This window comes from Pocillopora verrucosa, chromosome 11 (genome assembly GCF_036669915.1).
Source record: "Pocillopora verrucosa isolate sample1 chromosome 11, ASM3666991v2, whole genome shotgun sequence".
Taxonomy (NCBI): Eukaryota; Metazoa; Cnidaria; class Anthozoa; order Scleractinia; family Pocilloporidae; genus Pocillopora; species Pocillopora verrucosa.
Genome location: NC_089322.1, coordinates 8,089,408 through 8,112,512, shown reverse-complemented (window position 1 = coordinate 8,112,512; position 23,105 = coordinate 8,089,408). Strand labels below are relative to the sequence as shown.

General features: G+C 38.7%; 2 protein-coding genes across 3 annotated transcripts; one reads left to right on the top strand and one right to left on the bottom strand.

Moving 5' to 3' along the window:
- The first annotated feature begins 280 nt into the window (after positions 1 to 280).
- Positions 281 to 12,815, top strand: LOC131789787 (VWFA and cache domain-containing protein 1). Its single transcript, XM_059106958.2, has 15 exons — positions 281 to 481; positions 2,800 to 3,378; positions 3,588 to 3,723; positions 4,040 to 4,344; positions 4,556 to 4,685; positions 5,424 to 5,703; positions 6,219 to 6,415; positions 6,754 to 6,834; positions 6,917 to 7,235; positions 7,460 to 7,648; positions 8,467 to 8,813; positions 9,248 to 9,395; positions 10,464 to 10,711; positions 11,185 to 11,315; positions 11,720 to 12,815. The coding sequence occupies exons 1-15, from the start codon at positions 308 to 310 to the stop codon at positions 12,440 to 12,442; spliced, it is 3,987 nt and encodes a 1,328-aa protein (XP_058962941.2). The 5' UTR covers positions 281 to 307; the 3' UTR covers positions 12,443 to 12,815.
- LOC131789788 (VWFA and cache domain-containing protein 1) lies at positions 12,782 to 22,675 on the bottom strand. 2 transcript variants are annotated; one of them, XM_059106959.2, is made up of 15 exons: positions 22,480 to 22,675; positions 21,277 to 21,870; positions 20,718 to 20,862; positions 19,784 to 20,082; positions 19,412 to 19,544; positions 19,031 to 19,304; positions 18,539 to 18,735; positions 18,011 to 18,091; positions 17,423 to 17,741; positions 16,832 to 17,020; positions 16,088 to 16,431; positions 15,743 to 15,890; positions 15,217 to 15,458; positions 14,716 to 14,897; positions 12,782 to 14,367 (listed from the first exon to the last, which is right to left on the bottom strand). In XM_059106959.2, the coding sequence occupies exons 1-15, from the start codon at positions 22,624 to 22,626 to the stop codon at positions 13,552 to 13,554; spliced, it is 4,110 nt and encodes a 1,369-aa protein (XP_058962942.2). In that variant the 5' UTR covers positions 22,627 to 22,675; the 3' UTR covers positions 12,782 to 13,551. The 2 variants fall into 2 exon arrangements, with proteins under 2 accessions (XP_058962942.2, XP_066030239.1); XM_066174142.1 differs by having other exon boundaries at positions 14,716 to 14,864.
- Positions 22,676 to 23,105: the final 430 nt, after the last annotated feature.

The following is a 23,105-nucleotide window of genomic DNA, read 5'->3' as shown; positions in this document are numbered from 1 at the left end:
AAGATTCTGCGCTACAATAGATAAGCTCACGGTTACGTTTGTTGTACATTCAACCTCGGTTTTCAACCCGTACGAGAGGAGTTTTTCCGTTTCGCTCCTGTATGAGGGTTTTGTTAGAGAATACCATTACACTAATTTCCTGCTGCGGTTTCAAAACGCCTTAAGAGTGTTCAAAATAGTCGCGCAATTAACATACCCTTCATAATGCTTCCATTCAGATGCAAATTGCTAACGCATAAATAGTTTCGCAGAATTATTTGCCGAACATTAAAAAGGAACTTCCGTACACGAGGAAGGGAATCTCAAAATGGTTTCTGTCCACAGCGCTCGCGGTCTAATTAGACGTCAGATTGTGCTGATATTCCTTACGTTCTTGTCGTTCTCATCCAAAGCTTATGCAAGTCTTTTAATCGAACCCTCTTTCATAGGACAAAAGCTACAAACCTTTGCGAAGGAGGGCCTCGGTGTTGACGAGATGCAGGTACGTGTAACAAAACATAACTTCGCCGTTGTTAAATCAACGAGTTACGAAAGTGAATACTGATTAATGCAAAAAAAAAACTACTTTCATAATAGATGAAACGGAAAACAGTACGGGATAACAAGAATATCGAGTGAAGCAATATCAGTCAGTGAAAAACCTTTAACCGAGCTGAATTTGGTGAAGCTCTTGTGAGGCTCTGCGTCGAGGAAATGATTCATCTCAAATCCCTTTTTCTTTCGTATCTTACAACCACGAAGTCGTCATGATTTAAAATATTATGCTCGCAAAGCTAGTAAAACTTGACTCGTGCAGATTTTGTGGTAGCCCGTTCATACAGTTCATATTTGTTTATCAACAATCAGTTAATCACACCGAAAGACCTAATTATGCTAAGTTATGAGATATAGTTAGGAACATCAAGATTTCAGATTGAAACCAGGTCACGAGATCTACAAACGTGCTGTTGATTAAAGCTGCAGTTGATTGATTTCTTCCTTCCTGTTAACTGTTTGCATTCAATCGATGTCTAGAATCGATCCAACACTAAAACTTGTCCAACTAAGTACATGGTGCTCTCAGTAAAAGAAATCCACTAAATTTTATGTCTTCAAAGCGAAAGTAAAAAGGCCACATAAAGTTGTGAGTAGTTGTCCACTTTGCATAGTATATTTATCACATTTAAGAGCACCCCGCAGGCAGAATTAATTCTACTCACAATTTAACATAACTTTGAAGATAAATTGATAACCGAGCTCTAACAAATATCTAACTCTGAGAATCAGCTACCTTTTGTGAACGAGTCGACTTTCGAAGCCGAAAACTGATAATATTTACTCTTTCGAAATTATCATGTCATCCTTTTAATATGTTTCGTAAGCTCATCGGAAATTAAGGACTTAGCAAAATGTTTGTTTGGCTCATTATGAATACGCCTCTTCATAGCTGTCTGATGTTAACGACTTTTTAATTCACGCGATAGCAAAACAGATAGTGATAAGGCTTTAAAATGTTGACGACTTAAAAAATATGTTGCTCGCGCTTTGCAGAGATAATTCTTGCATTACCGATGTTAAGAAAAAGCAAATTCGAAATCGCCTGAGAAAGCGCCTCAACCGGTGCTCCAAACTGGAAATTATGTATCGCTGGGTAGATTTATTTCCATTCGTCATTTAATTAATTAATACGCAAGTAGAACTTAACGCCATTTCAAGTCATTGATGAATCGCTGAATTAATTCAACTCAACTCTTGCATTAATTTTGTTCCATTATTGCCAAATTCGCAATTATACAGCCAGATGTCAACATCAAATCGTCACGAAATAGCAAATAGTGTGATGAGTTTAATTCACAACCGCGACGAGCGACGATTAGATGCAAAAAAAAACAAAAAAAAAAAACATCTTACCACCAAGATGTTTGTGCAGGTAGTGTATTGTGAATACTCTCATTAAGATGGCAATGCATTTAGGGAAGTATGCAAAGCTCTAAGTGCACCAATGACCAAGCTCAAAGAATGACGGAGGTTGAAATGTAAGTCATGCCACAAAATGTTCCTTATACCCTCTTGAAGTGAATGAGAAAATACGACTTCGGCAATAGTGTTAAGGACACTAGCTAGAAGGCTCATTTTTAATGAATTAGTTATTGATGAGTTTAATTATTTCTATTATCCTGTATACGAACCTAGCTACAATATTTATCCCTTTGTTTACGTTTCTATTTGTTTATTTAATCGGATCTTAGGTTTATTTTTCCAGCATTGGGCGAAAATATATGAATTATTTTCAATTGATTTGAGATTTAAAGGCCAGAATTGTTTCAGATGCCAGTGAACGCCCACCATTTATATAAGAACGATAGGCTGTTAACCAGCCACCAAATTCTTGTATTTTTTGGTACTTTAACGTAGTTTGTATTAGTTATCATCATTTTAATCTCGTTATCGGCGTTAAGGCCCAGCTTTTTACATGCAATTTTGTTTATGTGTTTCGCAACATTTCATCAGATTTAAAGAATTTCGTTGCATTATTGTTTCAGTTTTCGTTCGTTCGTTCGATTGATTGATTGATTTATTGCAAGATTAAGATCCGTCAACTTTGGTCTATTTCAATATCGATCTGTAAAATAGCCCCCAAACACTTCGTCAACCGCGTCTTGGAGCGGCACCGCTTGGAATTAGATTTTTGGTCGCCGCAAGCGCTATGTGTCGCAAATCACCCAAATTGACCTGACTGTGCTTATTAACCAAGAAGTTCTGAAGCTCGAAACTTTGCCGAGGAAAAAATATGTCTTACACTTTTCTTTTGTTTCATAGGAGTATTTTGATAGCCTCAAATACCACGAACAAGAATTGCGAGGAACCAATATCGTTCCTCTGGCAAATGAACTCAGGGATATCTTCAAGACAAGATTTACTATCGCAGAGCGGCTCAAAAAAGCTGTCGAACATGCTTACGGCACGACAGAGGAACCCTTTCCAGAGTGCTGTAAATTCGACAAATCTACACTTAAGTATGATGTGAGGTTCCGCTCTAAAGTAAATCTTAACAGTATGTGTTTGAAGATCGCTGGAACTGCTCCAAAAAATCCAATACATCTAGACAGGACGATTTTGAAAGAAATGAAAGCCATCTCAGATGAATATCCTTCTGTCAAGTGGCAGTATTTTGGATCAGAACAGGGTGTCATGACAAACTTTCCAGCGTATGACGACACCGTAAAGTGTGACGGTTATGACCCTCGCTTCAGACCATTTTATGTGGAGACTGCTACGCCTGAAGCTAAAGATGTGGTGCTCGTGATTGATACAAGCTTTTCTATGGTCGGAGACAAACTAGATACAGCTAAAGAAGCTGCGAAAACCGTGCTGGATACATTGAACCCCAAAGACCAGGTTGCTAAGCTAGTTGCCACTACACTAAGGCTGGGTTTAGGGTTAGGCTCCTCCATAGAGAGAGTTTTTTTTTTATTCATTTCCCCACTTACGGTGAGCAGGTAATCCTCTCAAGGCCAGAATAACAATGATGGAGACAGTTGTGAAATAGCGGTTGTTTGTCGAGAGGTGAGGGTACCACGTGACCATCAATATCATCTTTACCATAGGTTGGTATCGTGTCATTTGTTGACAAAGTGAAAACTCCAAACAGTGAAAACTGCTACAGTAAACAACTCGCCCTTGCAATACCTCCAAATGTAAGAAACATGAAGTACTTTGTGACAAATCTGGCAGCCTCCAATGGTAAGAATTTTTGTCGATTGACTAAGAACTTATTTACCAGCCTTTAAGGCTAAAGAACGAAAGATAAAAAGTCATTTGGAACTATTTTCTGGGAAACTAGACGATAGAGTTCTGGGTTCTTGCGTACATGCAGTCATCGAAGGACAAAGCTCAAAACTTAAAACGTTTTTCACTCTGTGAGTTCACTTCTCAGGTCTCGGAGTTCAAAAGATAATGGTTTAGAATTTTCAAAAAGCCCTCGCATCACTTTTTTGACTCACTCTCTCACGGACGTTTTACATAATCAGTCTTCAATCGTACTTTTGTTGCTTTCCAGGGTATACGAAGTTTAAACCAGCCTTTGAGAAAGCGTTCGACCTACTGCAAGGATCAGTAGCCAGAGGCTCGGGAAAAAAAAGGAAAAGGGTCATCATATTTCTCACAGATGGAGCTCCAACGAAGCAAAACGAAATCAAAGATTCATTTGTCACAATAAGAGACAGGAATGTGGAGCTTAACAACTCCGTCATCATTCTAACATATGGATTCAATAAAAACCATGATGACATTCTGATCCACATTGCCAACCAAAACGGGACAAAATATGGTGTTGCGGCAAATACATCTGTTGGAGACGTAGCGGTAATAAAAAACAACTACATTTCTAGTATTTAATAATACATTTAGTGAAGTTTACTCTTGTCAGATCCGTACCAAAGGGAATGCAATAAACAGGTGCGCAATATGAAGATCTCAAGGGCGAGAGAGTTTAGGCCACAATTTCTTCAGCCTCTCTGTGTGCTGTGTAATCAATTAAATAATTAAATAACAGTCTCGTTTACTTTCCCCTTAGCGTGGAAGTTACACCTACATAGAAGACATCAGAACGCTGAGAAGTAAAATGGCTACTTATTATGACCTGTTTGCTGAACAGTTTAGTCAACCAATTGTCTCTGTTCCGTATGTTGATGCTTGGGGAACAGGTTAGGCATAGTAATAGGCCTTAGAATTGGTAATGGTGAACAATAGATTTAGAGATTTGAATGTTTTTCATGGCTCACAATACTACAAAGCCTTTCCTGTTATCTCTAGTTCAAATGGTAGGTCTGTGTTCTGAATCCTTCGCGGTGGAGGAAGAGACAGAAGGCTAGCTCCATTACTTAATAAACTTCTATATTGAGACAATAGCATGTAGATCTTTCGGAAAGGTTAAACTGAAAAAATACGAACATGTTTAGTTGGTTCGGTCTCCAAAGCTGAAAACAAGATGTAATTTGAACTACGCCAAATATTCCTCATTCGCGTGTTAATTTCTTAACCAGGTTTTTCTTAATCTTCTTTTATGGTTTAGTTGTTATCGTTGCATTGTTTGCACTAAACACCTTCCTTTTCACCTGCCGCATTATGATACTTTAACCATTATCGTCCTTCCTGTTTGTTGTTATTGTTTTCATCGTCTTCATCTGCCTCCCTTCACTGAAATTACAGGTCAGGAAAAAAAAAGATGAGTGTGACCAGATGCATTAATCTTCCTTGCATTTATCACCCATTCTGAGTTACAAATTTTCATGGAGTTATTCGAAATTGCATTATTTTAGCTTCATCATGCTCTACTTGGTCGACTTGAATTCTTCTTCGTTTAATATCGTTTCCTTACGGTTTGACACCACGCACTCTCCATCAATGTATTTATTTATCAGCTGATGATAATTATTCTCCAGGACTTCTGGTATCTATCACCATAGCTTGCTATAACCATGGAAAGTTCATAGGTGTTGCTGGAACTGACATTAACATTGAAGACCTAATGCCTGACTTCACCAAATATTTCAAGCAAGGAAGAACCACTTATACTTTTATGATCACTAAATCTGGAAGGACCCTGATCCATCCACTCCTCCCAGCACCAGCTGACGCTTATGGGGATCCTATTTATATGGACATAAGGAACCTTGAGCGACCAGAGGCAGACTTCAAGGAAGTCTTTGAATCAATGACGAAGTATGTTGTTCATAGCCTTGCCTGGTACCGAGGTCTTTGAGCACCATTTATAATATTTCAACAAGAAAAGATTTCGTAATCAAATATGACAATTATATCAATGCTGCATGAAGCAAATGTAAAGCAGTTTACGTTCTATCCCTTTGCAAACTATGGAGTTTAATAAGCGCCATATAAATTCATATGGTTAGATTGATTCAGTACATTAACTTACGAATTAACACTAATAAATCGATACCTACAAATAATTATCATAAACATAATAGAAATATTAGCAAATAGGCTGCAGACGTAACTTTTGAGAAAGAGCTCTTTCCTTCGTTCTGATGAGGGCTTTCGCTCGGTACATCATTTACGAAGAAGTTGTGTACTCAAGGGGGAGTCGCTGAAGCTCGAGATAACTGGACGTGAGTAAAAACTCCTATATTCGCCCAATATCCTATAAATTACGTTTAAATTCCTGGTATAAACTCATATTCAAAATCATTAATCCGAAGTTTTCATTACTTTACCAGCGGCACAAAAGGGTCTAAATCATTCAAAGCCACTCGCTATTTACCAAAAGGAGGTGTTACATTAGATGGAGTCACGGAGACGTCTATTGATTCAACTTACCACTGGTATCCTGTGTTTGAGACGGAATTTTCTGTTTGTGTTGTTATACCTCCCTCTTTAAAGAATGATGTGTTAAGACCTCTGCAGATCCCACATGGTATGGATGTTGTGAATGTTTTGTTGTTAAATAAACAAAATTCTACACACTGTTAACTACGAATTTTTATTCTCAATTGCGTGTTTCCGACTGTGTCTGCCTGTTGGTCATGAGTTATTCTGTCTTTCTGTTTGTTTGTCTGTTTGTTTCTTGGTGCCTATATTACTACCTGTCTGTCTGTTAGTTTTTCCGCTAGCCTATTGGACTCTCTGTCCGAATAAGTTACAGACTAACTTTATTGTCGGTCAATAATCAAAGTCTGAGTGGTCTTTATTGATACATTTATAGTAAAGAACAGATCCAAACAGATTAAATATTAATTCTGTTTTTTCCATCAGGCTACACATTCACGTATCACAGAATCGACCTGTTACCGCCGAAGAAACTTTGCTCATATTTTGGTAATATCACAGCTAAAGGTAAATATCCAAACAGCTGGTGGGCCTGGTAAAGATTCAAATCCTGGCTAATTCAATCCAACTGATTTGCTCTTTTCTTCAGACACCACCGTTGTGAAATTTGCCCCCGATGCCTTCTTAGACCCGTACACGTATATAGGATCACAGGAGACCAATGTAACTGTTCTGTCACTTGGCAACTATATGACGAAACGACCTGGTAGCGAGTCATACTCCAAATTAAGAAGTGGTATACGAGACTCGGTGACTGCTACTTGGAAACTGGATGATATTTGGTTGCGCAGTAAAACAAACTTCACACAGTACGTGATCTGGAGGTACATAGGTACAGCTAACGGTGTATTCAGACAAACTCCTGGTGGAGCCTTGCTAAAAAATTACGATCCAAGAAAGAGACCATGGTATGTGGCATTATTTTTTGAATTTTCAATCGGTTAATCATTTTTCGCTCTATTTATGAAGTTTGACCCTTCTTACTCAAAGGATGTCAATAGAAAGCATATCAACATTTTTTTGGTGAGGTCGAATCCATATCTGGTTTGGGTAAAATACGCTCATTCCTTTTACAGAGACATATCTGCTAAAGGTTGTGTTCTAACTGAAGAGATTTTTGTGTCTATAACAGGTATAACACAGCCTTACTTCATCACGGATTACTCACGCTTACAACACCGTATTTGGATGTGGGAGGGGCTGGAGAGGTAATAACTGCAGCCCGTGCCTTATTTCACGGTGAATCAAATCACTTGTATCGGGCTTATGATGAAGCACTTGGTGTATTGGGGGCAGATTTTCCATTGAGGTATTTTTACAGGTAAGCTTATTGCAGGTAGATAAAGGGAGTAAGTTTCTAAAGAAACTGTGGTGCTGCGTCTGTGGAAGAGTATAGCAGGTAATTTAGTGTTACAACTGAGTTGAAAACGTAAATTGACCACCGTAAAGAGTAAAAAAGTTGACATTTCGAGCGTTAACCCTTCGTCAGAGCGATGACGAAGGGCTAACGCTCGAAACGTCAGCTTTTTTACTCTTTACGATGGTCAATTAACGTTTTCAACTCAGTTGTTAACACTAAATTGCTTACTGCAGGTATTCCTGTATTATAATAAATACAGCGCTTTTGATCTCTGAAGTAACTGTGGGTCAAATAGTTAGGATGATCCTAAAAGGGCGAAAATGACTGATATTTCGACCATTTGGGCGGTTATTATATCGTCACATTTAAAAGAAGATTTATTTGCAGTCGAATTTTTTAAAGTCTGGTCCACAACAACGGATAGCTTGGTTTTTTTCCAATTTTATTAGCTTTTTAAATAGATTTATATAACACAACTTATCTAGCAGTTGCGTTCCATCTGCAAAGCTAGCCCAGTTGTTGTTGACATCAGTTACGTGAAGATGGTCTTCGTTAGGAAACATTCAATTGAGTTTCGAAACCAAAACACCCCACCCAAATAGACTAAAAATAAATTGTAATTGTCTATGAGAGCTTCTTCTCGAGGCGGAACAGGAAAGATATCACGTTCTTGCGATTTTTAAAGTAGAAAGCGGATCTGCAAAAATTTGTGATGTTTTTAAAATGTTGTTCTTATCCAAAAGTTAACGACAGTTTTCACGTCTATTCGAATCCAAAAGGCTGCTTACTGATGCTTACCCCAAATGCAGAGAAACTGAAGACTACTCGTGCTTTATAATAGACGACGCTGGTTTCTTGGTCATGCACGAGGACTTTATGGTCCCCTCAGCCTCAGAAGAAGGTGGAGTCGAGAATGTGCATATAACCGAAAAAGAGAAACATATAGCACTACACATGTTCCAAAACGGATACTTGAAGAAAAAGGAATGTCGCAAACTGGAAGACTTACAGATGCAAACATTTTATGAGGTCACTTTACCAAATGGTGGAGTCGATGCGCTCGACAATGTTGGGGGCTGTAACCGATACCAACTCGGAAAAATTGGAGGAACAAACGTGTATTTAGGTTTGTAGATAGATAAACTATTTGAAAAAGAACTCTAATCTTCTCCAAGTTTACAAATGCTTTTTCTTAAATCATGAATTGAATGTAAATAAGCCACTACCCTATAGGCTGGGTGGTAGTTGAAATTGGTGCTGAGAACTTTCCTAAAATAAGCTTAGATTTGGAAAGTGTCAGGCTCATTTGGTTTTGGGGTAAAACCTTTTCAATTTTTGACACATGAGAACTACCATTATCTGACATACTTTACAAATCCTTTTTTCTATATCACCATTGTAAAATTTTTGAAATCCTGATCATTACTTAAGTCACATGTATATTTGAATTTTACCCTTTCCATCGACGCTGGAACAACTGAGCCTATGTGCCTGATTTTTTCTCGCTGCCAATGATACAGAATAAACAGAAACAATAGTTTTGTGCTACGTTTTTCGCAGGAATTTCTGTCAAAGACTCGATCTGTTCTTCACAAGCCGAATGCACCTGTTCCTCGGGCAAACAGTGTCTAAACCCATCCTCCTGTGAATGTCCATGTCACTCCAAGCTTGCTTTTCGGTATTGTCTTGGAGAGTTTCCCAATAACAGGTTGGAGTTATTTAAATACTTATTTTTTGGTGATTTGATCCACCCTCTATCTAAATCGAGCGTAATTCTTCACGTTAGTTATGATCTATCAAATATTTTTGTCGCGCGCGATTGATCTAAGCGTATCGTGTGACCAAATATTCCCCAGCTATCACCCTTGTGATGATCCCCAATTTTCAAACCCTACGTCCATTACGATATCTTCGTTTAAAATTTATTCCAAATTGTTGCTGAAGAAGAAGACGCACCTCCCAAGCAGCAAACCGTTAGCCGTTCGCACACATTTCTTTCATTTTTACGCGCGTGGCAAAATATTTGAAGGATAATAAACACAATAACCTCTATTTTGAACCTCATATAATTTTCCATGGATGTTATCTATTCATCGAAGCTCACAGTTTTGCTCAAGCTTCGGTTTTGGAAAACTGCTCGTATCTTGGAAACGATAACGACCGCTGTAGAAGCCAATCCCCCGCCTAACCTCAATCCGCGCGGCCATCCATACCAGTTTGACTTTCTCGCGGACCATGAAAATATAAAAGTGTGATCTCGAGTTCTAATGCAATCGCGAGTATGTTCTTATGCCAGCCGTATTCCAAAATCGTCCGGTAAATTGCCCTTTCGTAGAGTATCCGTTACTTCATATGTTATTTCCATCTTGTAATTAGTTCTACCGTTCCTAATTTATTATGTTCGTAATACTTTATTCAGAAAACGCTGGCAATGGCGTGTAAATAGAAGGCTTCGGTCGAGTTGAAGGGAAATTTGATTCCTCTTCAATTTATTTCTGATGCGTTGGTTATGACCGCGGATAAATATCCTACATGTAGTTCAAAATGACTAAAATGAAACACGCATGATTCCCTGTAACTCTGAGTTTCGTGCTTACGCACTCGTCAGACAGATTTAATTTCAATTTTAGTCATTTTGAACTGTATTTCGCTCTACACTCATGTTTATTGAGCACTTTCCAACAGCATTTGCTACTATTTCCCTCATATATATACATATATATATTTTCGAGCCAAATAGAGGCCATTGTTTATTTGTTTTGCCATGTACTTTCAGTCTTCCCATTTGCCCAGCACTGGGACCAAAACAAGCAGATTTTGATTCATTTTCTACTCTTAAGAGTGAAAAATGTCTTGAAAAATGCTTTGATCCTCATTGTGGAGAGAAGGATGAGCAAAGAACATGTGATGGACTGGTAAGCTGTTATTGGTGCAAGAAAGACAAAGACGGTATATCGTTGTCAAAACCTTACTGCGGCACCTCAGAAAAATGTTTCAGAGGAACAGAAAATCCGGTTGATAGAGGTAAAAAGCTTTTCAATGTTATCCATTATCGGTAGCCCGTATGATTCGATTACGTAATTAAAAACAAAAAGAATTTCCCCTTGCGATTGCTGAATTTCCAAACAAGTCGCCTCTTTTAATTAATTTCTTTTAATGTAAGTTTCAAATAAGATCCACTCATCGCGATCGCTCAGAGCATGTTTGAATAAATTTTAAATTAGAGTGTAATGGAAACGTATACCCAGTCGAAGCGATTATGGCAGGTAAATCTCTCACTTGTTAGCAATGATTAAATGGCAAAGGTCCTTAACAACTATTATTTCTCGACTTCCGGTACCTTGTGGATGAACGTCGTGTTAACAAATTTCAGTTGTTAAGCTGCTAATAAAGATCAGGGTAATGTACTTGGTTGACTGAGACGACTAATCATAGTCTTAGCATTTTCTATACAACCTTATAATAAAGATTTGATAATTTTCCCATTAATTCGACAGATGATGAGCAAAATGACAAAATTTGCCAACCCTCAACAGATCGTGGATCTAAAGGTTTATCGGTGGCTGCCTCTGTTGGAATTTCCATAGGATGTGTATTTGCACTTTTGATTCTGATTGGAGTTTATAAGGTGAGATGCCGTAGACATGATTATAATTTATATTCATATACTTTTAGAAATTTTTCTCTTGCTAAATAAGAAAAACATAAAGCACGGGACAAAGGAACTATTTCTCATTCCGCACTCGTGTCTAGGATTCGAGCTTCAGCTGTTTCGATTCCAGGTCAGATGACTTATCTCACTCTACAGAACACAGTGAGCGCGTCTCTTTATAAATTGATAGTCTCCTTGAAATTTGAAATGGTATCAAATAGGAGTCTAAACGGGAAATTTTAATTGAAAATGATACAGTATTATGCAGTATTATTACTAAAGGTCTTCAAGAAGTACATTATTGCCATGCATGCAAAAAGTTTCTTTGAAAATTCCACTGTTGAACTATAATTTTTTTACTTTTGGTTGCTCTTTCCAAGGTTGTAAAGTGTCACCAAAATACAGGACCACGCCCTGTGAGGACGTTTTCCACACAAAAGAGCGCTGCAGCTCAGTTAACCGACCATGAAATGTCCCATGGGAACCAAGGACACGATTACGAGGATCCCAGAGATCTTATGATGCCACCCGGGCCACCCTCATACAATGAAGTGCTACGACAACAAAACCCAAGTTACAGTCCTCCGTTGCCCACCATTCCTGAATCAACTGATCCTGCCCACGTACAACCGGTCATTCCCGGGAGGAACGCGGTCAGGAAACAATCGGTGTACAATCCTCCTCCTGTTCCCCTGACAAGGAGACCATCTGGTGCCATAGAACATCCGGGATTGTTTCAGCATGGTGTTCAACCGGCAAAGAACATGAAAAGAAAGTTTTCTCTTGACAGTTCTGGAGTTCTGACGTCTAATGAAAGTCCACCACCGTTAGCTCCCAGAGCAAGAGGTTTTTCTCATATCACCCCCCCCATATTAGCCCATGTTCCTGAACTGTCCACTGCCAGTCTTCCACAAAAATCTAACGAAGCAGGGGAGTTAATGTACAGCAACACAATATCTACAGCCAGAGATGCACGAGCACTACGTGAAGAAGAAAAGGAAGATGAAGATACCAACGACGATCTTGGCTATGTAGAATGTATTCATGCTCGGAATGTCGCTGGGGAGCCGCAAGCAATTTATGCTAAGGACTCAAAATTGTAACATTCATTGCGGATATTGTAATGTAATTTGACTAAGATAGGAAGTTTTTCTCAGTGTGCATGAGAGATTTTTGTGATCAATTTAAGCCATGCATGCGTTAGTACCACGATCATCATTTATCTACGGGCGTTAAATGCAAAACGATAACAATAAGCTGTTTTTTTGGGGACTTAAAGATAGACAGTGTTGCAGAGGCTAGATTTAAGCAACTTTGCAGTGCTTAGTGCTAATGAGAGATCACCACGGAATTGTTGAACCCACTTGGGTCCACATATTCTGTACCTATACAAAATGTGAACTGACTTGAAGCCTTATTGAATAATCATGTAAAACGATTGCTCTTGATAAAAATGTCGAAGTTATTAACCTTTAATTTACATTTCATGATATTTCTATTTAATAGCTTTAACCTCCTCGATTAGAAGGATCCGTTTTGATTTAAAAATGAGACTTTCTTGCATTCTACCTCTCTACAACTTCTACTACTTAAACTACTACTACTACTACTACTATTACTACCACTACTACTACTACTACTACTACTACTACTACTACTACTACTACTACTACTACTACTACTACTACTACTACTACTACTACTATTACTACTACTACTGTAATAGTGTAGTTAGATCATTCGGGTGAGCGTAGTCCTGAGAAGGACTGTTGTCGGTAGTGGTGACTCTACTACTACTACTACTACTACTACTACTACTACTACTACTACTACTACTGCTGCTGCTGCTGCTGCTGCTGCTGCTGCTGCTGCTGCCGCTGCTGCTGCTCCTCCTACTGTTTCTACCACTCTCAGTGATATCGATTAGAGTAAAAGAGTTTCTTGATACAGGCTGTATCAGTCTCTAAAAGCTGTTTTCAACGTGAAACCTGTGTATCATTTATATCTTCCCCTCGCGCTGTGTGTTCTAATAAAGCTTACGAATTGATATTTATCTTATTGCACCAGGCGTGATTTAAAACTTGATGTTCTTATAAACAAAATTCGCCTCTATCAGTATAATTCTACATCGTCATTTTTTACTGTCCGATGGACAAAGTAACGCGTGAGCTGTAGGTGCACATACACAAGCTCCTTTACTTCTGTTTCCTTTTTAAATGTCCTGCACGGCCGCAATCTGACCGGTAAATTCTATATACCCATCAGGATCAAGGGAAATAGAACCCTCACTATCACGATGTTGAAGATTTGGCTCATGCAACGTATCTTGCGTCGCTGTGTCATCAGTAGACGACAACGCGCTGGTTGCTAACGAGTGATTCTGAGCAGGTAACATTTGAGATATGTTTCCATAAGGACGCTCTTGGTTGTCGTGAACAATAGGAGAAACAGTTTGTGGTGGTTTATCTTCCATTGAAAGCTTTTCCTCGGAGATGGACGGTGGTGGGGGTATAACAGATGGACGCCTCTTTTCCGGAATCTCAAGCAGTCTGCTCTCAATTGAATGCATTTTTATTGGTCCAATGAACCTTGCCCCAGAGGAGTGGGTCGCAGATGTGCTCACCGTTCGAGCTACAGAATGATTTCCAAGAGTTTTCCCTCTTCCGTCATTAGTAGAAGGGGGAAGGCTCGTAGTTCGATGAAAACCTCGAGTTGTTACAGTGGATAGTTTCCTTTCTGGTGTAGGTGGTGGCTTACTACTTTCTCGGACCCTTATTTCTTCATAGGGTGCTGGCCATGGAGTGAAATCAACTGAAGCTTGGTGGGATCGCCTTAGATCGTCAGGTTCTTCATAATATTCATCGACGTCGGAAGATTGAGTCTGGGCTTCTGGAGGAAGAGGTGCTGGTGGACGTTTAGTGATATTAGAGGTGTTCTCGGAGTTTTCAGGATCTATGATGTATTCCGTGGATGCGCTGGTGTCCTTTCTGGTGGGTGGTTGACTGTAGCTACGAAAATGTCTTAACGCCTGGGAAAAAAATTAAAGGAAAAAGATGCTAAGCTACGAAATTGGTATAAATCAAAAAGTAAAATAAATTTCACATCAGCCATTTGTGAAATGTCTATCCGTCTCGTGGTCGTCGGTTGCAAGTGTTCCATTTTTCCGACAACGAAATTTAATAAAGATTAACATACAATCAACATAAAGAAAATGCAATTTATAAAATTTGAAAAGATAAAAATAGGAACGAATGCCTTTATTCTTAGTCTTGGGTAGTAACGAATAGATGTATCTTACAAATCATCATTCCTACCGTAACAGGATCAAACCCATAAAAAAATATATAAAGTGTTCGGATATATGTTCAGTCCTCACCAAGATCGAAACTATTACTACCACAGCTAAAGCAGACAAGCATCCTGTGACAATCCCAGCAATAGCTCCAGACGACAACTGATTCGAATCATCATCATCGCTCAGTTTACTGCTGTTTTTTCGATCGATAGGGCTTGATGGTTTTGGACCTGGAAGATCAGTTGGACATACTCTTTGTTCAACTGTAAATGAAAGGCATTACAGAAAATTGTTAAGGCGCTTTCTTGGAATAATTTGTCGATTAAAAAGGTTAAAAATCTCGTTTTAACTACTTTCAAGCGACACACGAGCAACGTCAGTCTCCTTGCAATTTCGATACGTGATCGAGCATAATGAGGTAGTGGGAACAGACAAAATTAATTAAACTTAAATTTCTCTTAATCCTGTAAAATATGAAATCTGCAGCAGCTAAAGGGTAGAAGTGGGAGTTAAACCCTAGGAGCGCTGATAAATATGATTCTATCGGTTGACCAATTATATTCAAATAAGGTAGAGGCTGACCTTCCTTTCCTCTGAAGCACACCTCAGCAGCAGCGCAGTACGGTTTAATCAGTGGTATATCATCCTTGTCGTGTTTGCACCAGTAGCATCCCACAACGCCTTCACACTCTTGTGAAGTGTTCCTTTCACCACAGTGAGGAATGAAACACTTTTCTAACCCAGATCCGGAGGTGCAAGGAAAGGAAGGGGTAGAGTCACTCGTTGGTTTAGCACTTGGTAATGGAGGTGGGCAGATTGGGAGGCTGGAGATTGGAATGAATAAGTTAGGTGAAATTATACGCGTAATACAGTGTATTCAATATAATATAATACACCGATTAAAAACTGTATTCTTGATTTTTCAAGTTTTTCGTATCGGAAGTTTTTGTAACCATTTCATTTGGAAGGGCGGTCTACAGGGCATACAGCGAATTTTGATTATTGATCTTAAGGATCATAAATTGATTTCTATAGTATTGAATGTTTCACCATATGCACGTTAATGTTAGCTTTATCAAACTGCTTCAAGGTGCCTACAGCAACTAACCTGCTTTCGGGGAAATGGTTGCGACAATAATGAAACTCCAGGCGGGAGGTGCAAGGGCACTCGCACGTAGGGTTAAGAAGAAAGCACTCGTTATCTGATGAACAGGGACATGCCTCTGGAGGGCAAAATGAGTCTCTTATAGCAACTCCTGTGAATTTAAAAAAGTGTTAAGTTATTCCAACTGATACAGAAATAAGCAGACAAACAGAGAAGGATGAAGGAAGGACACAAAGAGAGTCAGACAGAGAGAGTCATAGAGAAGGAAAACAAACAAACAGAGAAAGATGGAAAGACGGACTCGGAGAGAACTCGGGGCCTGACGAAATAGTTTAAAGTATGACATACCTAAGTAGGAATTGGTTCCTTTGATTTGTCTTAGCTGGTATTTCGAGCATCTTACATCACTTGCAAGAGTGTCTACTCCAATTTTTGTCAGGTTAACTTCATAAAAGCTTTGCTTCTGAATCTCATCCAGATGGCGGCACTGCTTTTTTATCAAGTAATTTTTCTTGATGAGGTCTTCGGCGATGTGTTTTTCTTTCTCTGTGATATGTACATATTGTACGTCTGACGCTGTAGCCGAGGGAAGTAAGAAGTCCTCGTGCATGATAAGAAAGCCAGCGCTGTCCATTACGAAACAGGAGTATGATTTGGTCTCCTTACATTTTGGATACACATCAGTTAGTAACCTGTATTTAATGAGATATAAATATAGTGAGATACATTATGAAGACACTTGTTATGAAATATTATTGGGGAACGTTTGAGACAGTGTTTATTTCATTCGTGAGACTCCATGTTCTCTCTGTTGCGTTCTTGCTTCTCCAACAGTTTTACATCTTAAAAATTTCGCGAAAAGTTTTCAAGTTTGCCTGTTTGCAATTCACGGCGGTCTTTTCCCTGCTTGACTACGTGCCTTGTTTAAGGTTTACGTCAAATTTTGGGATTTTTTCTGTCTTACCATGCTTATGCTTTGTAGTTTCTTTCACGTTATAGCAGGCATTTCGTTAAGAAGAAATTTCTCGTGATTAAGATAGCTTCTTTCTCATAGTAACAAGATGATGTAACGACTATATAATAGTTATGTACCTATGGAAATACGTGATGGGAAAGTCAGCCCCCATAACTCCCAACACTTCATCATTGGTACTGTGAACGTGACTCGACTCTCCGCGATACAAGGTTCTGCCAGCGGTTATCACTACTCCAGCTCCTCCCAAATCAAAGTATGGAGTTGTAAGAGCTATCAGTCCTGTGTGAGACAGGGCGGTAAGATACCTAAAGGGATTACAAATCAGTCCAAAGATTTAATTATGTTCTTTCTTTATAAGGATCAACTCATCCAGTCATAATAACAAATGTTTATCATCAGAGGTTGATTTTAATTGAAACGTTGTCGAAAATATGGCTTTAACGGTCGTTTAACCGAGCCACAATACGAATGGTGCTGGTTGTAAATATAATGTATATTTTATTTATACGGACTGTTAAGAGGTGGTCATTGTTAAACTGTGTCTGTTAAAGTAAACTACAAACCTGATAAAAAATAGAAGTACATTTTCAAAAGCTATGGCCAGTTTTTGATACGACACGAAGACCTGATAAACCCGATTCAACGAGTGTATGGAAAAAATGCAAGGTTAGACTCTTGTTAATAACAGGTAACATTGCCTTACTAACCAGGTTCTCTGTCTTGGGTCGTAAAGTTTGTTTTCAATTCCGCCTGGAGTGGACCTGAAAACTCCATTTGATGTCCCAATGTAACGCCAAACCAAATATTGTGTGAGGTCAGCTTTTTCACGCAGCCACAGGTCTTCCACTTTCCATGTTGCTCTCACTGTGCCCCTGATATCATTTTTCAGGCCAGGATTGGTTACTCTTCCTGTCTCATCTTTCATATAAGCATTCAATAGCTCAACATCAGCTTTTGTTTCATCCATACCAATGTAGTTGTAGGGGTCTTTGTACGCCCCTGGAGCAAACTTAACCACTGTTGTGTCTATCAAAGACAAAGAGCATGATGTGCAAACTTGGGACTATTAAGAACGAGCAGTTTTTGAGATAAATTGGGACTTATGCAGCTAGCGGTTGTTGATCCCGCTTTCTACATTGCCAAGGTAACTGAAAAGGGTTATCATAAAACATAAAGGCCTTTGGGATATGTAAAAAAATTCGTAAGCACATTATTTATACTGTTTTTGGTTTCCGGGAAAACAAATCACAAATAGTTAAGATTAGTAACAATCAGATGGAAATAGCCTCGTTTACCTTTTGTCGCTGTAATTCCAAAATGAGAACATAGTTTTCCAGGATTATATAAGTCGATTCGGTGGTAATCAAACTTGTATCCTATAGAAATAGCAGCAAGATTTAGTCTATTATTATGCCTATCCTCATGCTCATGTTCCCAACAGATAAGGTCAAGAATGCGCGGTGAAACCCAAAACCAGCCAAACCATCTGAAATACATATTCGACCCGGAGACGGGAAACATGAAGAACAACTCTGTTCCATTACTAATCAGATTTATACTTTTCTTACAACGAAGTAGGTATTTATGAAAGACCTCAATATCCTTTATAGACTTTCTTGCTATTTGCTATACATCTTCTCCAGCTTGCTTGCAAGTTAATGTCCATACAGAGAACGAGTCTGAGAAATACTGAATTCATTCGTAGCTCATCAAAATTTAGGCCGAGCTTAATTTGAAAATCTCTCTCTCAAGCAAGGAAAAATTGAAAAAAGGACACAGGACGTTTATTGTAGGCAAAAAGGTTAAGTCTAGAAAAAACTTACCGCTTGAAATTGAAGGCGAACTTAGCTCATCCTTAGAATGGGATACTGGTACTACGACGCCAAGAGAGAAGTCGATGTCCTCGATTGGTGTCCAGAAATATGTAGTATTAACTTCCTTCATTGTCACTCCCTCCTTTTCTGTTCCACCTCGTGGCAAAAATCGCTTTGCAACATACGTTTTCGAACCTCCAATTCTCCTGAGAGGGCAGAAGAATATAGTGCGTGTAAAACTAAAGAACCCAAGAGTTTTATCAGATTGACCACCAGTTTCCTTATTTACGGTCAAATTTCTTAAATCCGTAAGGAATAAAAGGAAATCAAAGCCTTTAAGCCACTCTTTAATTGGAAAGATATACCCCAAACCCATGTACAAAAAATTATAAAATTAAGTCCTGTTCATTGGTTATAGACTGACTGCGAGACTCATTTCGAAGTTGTGAGCTTTGCTGTGGATAAACGATGGACATAAATGATTGAAACATTCTTGCTTACTTTTGAATTGACTCAAAGACTTCCATGAAATCTTTCTCTGGTTCCAAGGCTCTGATGTCCAAATAAACAGGCTCACCGTAAGCGTGAGTGGGCTCTGGGAGAAGAGGATGTATGAGGGTCCTACCGGAATTAGTGATCATGAACGCATAAGTACTCTGGCCTTGATTGAAAAAAGTTATGTCTGATAACAAGTCTTCAATATTGATGTCAGTGCCTGTTACACCGATAAATTCTCCGTTATGAAAACAGGGCAGGGTAATCGACATCAAAAGTCCTGCAAAACATAGTAAATAACCAAAAAATTATATGATATCATCAAAAGATAACAAAAGAAATGAAAACCGATTAATAAAATCGAACATTGGAAGGGTTGATAGTTACCTGTTCCAAAGGCATCAATGTACGGAACAGATACAACTGGATCGAACCGGATCCCCAGCGAAAACAAATTGTAATACTTAGCCATTTCACCTCTCAAGTTGTTTATGTCTTGCACGAATTTGTATCTTCCAGGCTAAGAAACAATAATTTTGCGATAATTTTTTAGTAAAAAAATTATGAATTATTGACTGTTACTCTAAGTTAATTGTGAACAATACTGCGAGGACAAAGGGAACTCTCTTCCTTCGTGTTTGCCCAACCCTCTCTCCTGTCCAAAGATAATACAAATGTTTTGTGGCAAGAGATGATAAAAAAAATCTGTCAACACCCTAAAACAAAATGTTCATCATGGTGGTACATGTCAAAACTTACTGTGATATCACCAACAGAGACGTTGGCAGGTATTCCATACTTTGGTGTGTTTTGTATCGCTATGTCCTCAAGAATCACGGAGTCAGCCTCTCCAAATCCATATGTTAGGATAACAACAGAGTTGTTGAGCGCAAAGTTTTCATCTCTGATGGTTTGAAAAATATCTTTTACGGGATCAGCTGGAGCGCCATCCGTCAAGAATAAGATGACTCTCTTCTTACCCTTTCTCTCCTCCCCAGAAATTGAGTTCTTAAGCAGACTGAATGCTTTTTTAAAAGCTTGTTTGTAATTGGTGGAACCTGAAATAATTAAATAACTAATTAATTAACTAATTAATTAATAAATGACTGAATGATTTTAAACACATCTAGTTGTAAAATATAGAACGAATTCCCTATATAGATAAATGACAAGAAGTAGAAGGACAGGAAATATCAAAGCTTAACATTTCCGGAACAGACTTCATGAAGAGCCATTTGATCAGTTGTTGCAAGGCCGGCTCGATTTCATCTCTTGTCGAGTGGGTAGGGGAAGGGTGAGAAAATCGTAGAGCTATTTCGATTATAGTAGCTGGTAATCTAGCCAAAGATGTTGTCTCAGCAGGCAATTGACAATAATCTGCACGTTTTTCCAGCATCCTTTTCAATGATGTAAATCGTTTATTTTTCGTTGATATACCGCGTTTTTTTCTGTACGTATAAGACATCGATACAGGATCATAAACGCAGCAAACTGATGTAAGACCTATGAGAGTCTCCACTGATGAATCCGGAATATATTTTTGACTTCAATGATAGTAGACCTCGTCATAAACATAGAACAGAAGAGATCACGGCGCAATTACTGTAAAGACTTGTGATCGTTTCCGTTAACAGATATCAAGCGCTGATATATTTCCTGATATATTTGAAATATGATGTGTCAAGGTTCTTACCATGTGGTATCAGGTTGCGTACGTATCTCTTCATCTCTTCAATATTTGTAGGGATCGCCTGGGCCAGCCTTTCACTGTAGCAAGGGCTTTTTGTTCCAAGTTCTCCTGGTGTTGAAACGTCATCGTTGAATGACACAATTCCAATCTGAAATTAGCCAAATAGTTAATGTTATTGTCATATACCTGTAAATAAAACTTTTTCCTCAGAACCTTGGAAAGTAGATGATTTTTTTGTATGAGGTGCTGCAAACTAGGAATTCACAGTGGAATCACGCTCAACCCGATATCATTACGGTGTGTCGGTGGCTTCAAATTTACCGAACACGATAACCTTAACTTAATTTTCCACCGGTCCTCGTTCAGAGACTTTCGCCATTTTCTGTGAACGACGGATAATGTCGAGCGAAGGATTCTTGTTTGCGAATAAATTTGCTCGTCGAGTATCGTTCGAAACTCTTTACGGTGGCAAATGAACGTTATCAACTCAGTTGATAATACTAAAATTACCCATTATATTGCAAATGCATTTGCCGAAACCTTGGGACGAGGAACAACGCACCTGGTCCTTGGGGTTCATTGTTTCCAACACTGTATTAGCAGCCTGGATAGCGCCGGTAAGTTTTGTTGTGTCCATAGATGCACTTGTATCGATGACGAGCACCACATCTTTCGCTTCAGGCGTGGCAGTTTCCACGTAAAATGGTCTGAAACGAGGGTCATATCTATCACAAGGGTCTTTATCGTCATACACTGGAAAATTGGTCATGACTCCTTCTTCTGACCCAAAGTATTGCCACTTGATAAAAGGATACGTTCTTGAGATATCTTTCATTTCACTGACCACTCCTTCATCTAAATAGCGTGGATTTGGCTGGGCACTGCCAGAGATTTTTAAGCACACATTGTCCATGTCCACTTTAGAACGGAATCGTACATCATATTTCAAAGAAGATTTGTTTACCATACAGCATTCTTTCTGTGGAGATACCTGAACAGACTCTGTCCTGGCATACGACTCCTCCACGGCCTTTTGAAGACGTTTGGCAACTTCAAACCTTACTTTAAATTTGTCAGACAGTTTGACGGCAAGTTCAGGGGTAATGACCTCTCCCTGTATTGTCCTTTTATGATACTGAAGACCATCAAGATAATTCTAAAAGATAGGCGAGAAGGACGGAAACCTGTTTTAGTGGTGATCTATCTTATACATTCAAAAGGAACAATGCATAGGAATAAAAGAAAAAAAAATTTTGTTTTGTTTTGCTTTTATAACGAAAACAATTTGGCTTCTTGAGAGTTTTGGGTCACTAACTGCATAAAAGGGAATGTTTATAGGTTGGGTGACGTGAACTAGTTATGAAAACAGGAACTTAATTGATCAATCGTGACTTCGCAATTCCGGCACAGGAACATAAAGATATAAAAAATATATCATAATTAAACGTTTATGATCAAATGTGACTTTAATTAAAACATAAAATTCCCGAGACACCAGTATACCTGCCCTCAAGTTCAAGAAAGTCCGAGATAAAGAATTTAAAACTTTTATTGGTCCGGCATGGCGCTTATTCAAACGTGATGAGGCATTTTCAAAATAGTCATTTGTACTGTGCTGTATGATGACAAAAGAATGGGAAATAACAAATTCCAATTTCAAACTTAAACTTTTAAAGAGCAGGACTCAAACTCTAGGTCGCAGAAATTTTTCAAGATCACATAACACATTGCTGATGATGAGAGAGAATATGGAAATTTAGCCTACCTGCATTTCTTCCACTCCAAGCGCGTCCCTGGCAAACTTTTGAAGTTCTACCCCAATAAGGGAAGGATCTAGCAAACCTGAGGTAACATGCAAGGCGAAAATGGAGAGTAAAACCACGAGAAAAGTTTCCATTCGGCGTACATCCATCGCAGATCTTAAAAACAAGTATTCCGCTTTGCTACTTACTCCCTTTACCGCCCACGTCCCTCAGGTCAGAGTTTAAACGTATATTTTACGATTTATGTAAGTATTGTTCGTAAAACTAATATATTTGGCGCATGATTGATTCCATTGTTGGTCTAAAACATTTCTGTTCATAATTATAGTTTGTGGTCTGCCGACTGCGCCTTTAGATGACATACTTCCTGCCAAAACGGGTCGTTTTACCCAAGTATTTTGCAAAGAACAGTTTTAAATAAGCCTACTTCTTTACAGTTCAACATTAAGACGTGTTTTCAGTAAAACTCATAGGCTTCACTGAAAAACAAGAAAAACAATTTCATGTTCACGATCTGTGTCGGGAATTTAATAGCGACAAGTGAAATTACTTTCCCTGCGTATAAACAATGAAGCATCAACATCGATGAAGCGTTTATTGGCAATTATGTTTTTTTGCACCAATACAT

What these genes read in the sequence shown, in the direction of transcription:
- LOC131789787 (XM_059106958.2), top strand. Translation starts at nt 308, where the DNA reads ATGGTTTCTGTCCACAGCGCTCGCGGTCTAATTAGACGTCAGATTGTG. An exon ending in ACCTCTGCAGATCCCACATG is followed by an intron (nt 6,416 to 6,753) that starts GTATGGATGTTG and finishes TTTTTCCATCAG; the next exon opens with GCTACACATTCACGTATCAC. An exon ending in AGAAAATCCGGTTGATAGAG is followed by an intron (nt 10,712 to 11,184) that starts GTAAAAAGCTTT and finishes TTAATTCGACAG; the next exon opens with ATGATGAGCAAAATGACAAA.
- LOC131789788 (XM_059106959.2), bottom strand. Translation starts at nt 22,626, where the DNA reads ATGGATGTACGCCGAATGGAAACTTTTCTCGTGGTTTTACTCTCCATT. An exon ending in TTCGCCTTCAATTTCAAGCG is followed by an intron (nt 18,092 to 18,538) that starts GTAAGTTTTTTC and finishes CTATTTCTATAG; the next exon opens with GATACAAGTTTGATTACCAC. An exon ending in TAGTAATAGTTTCGATCTTG is followed by an intron (nt 14,368 to 14,715) that starts GTGAGGACTGAA and finishes TTTTTTTCCCAG; the next exon opens with GCGTTAAGACATTTTCGTAG.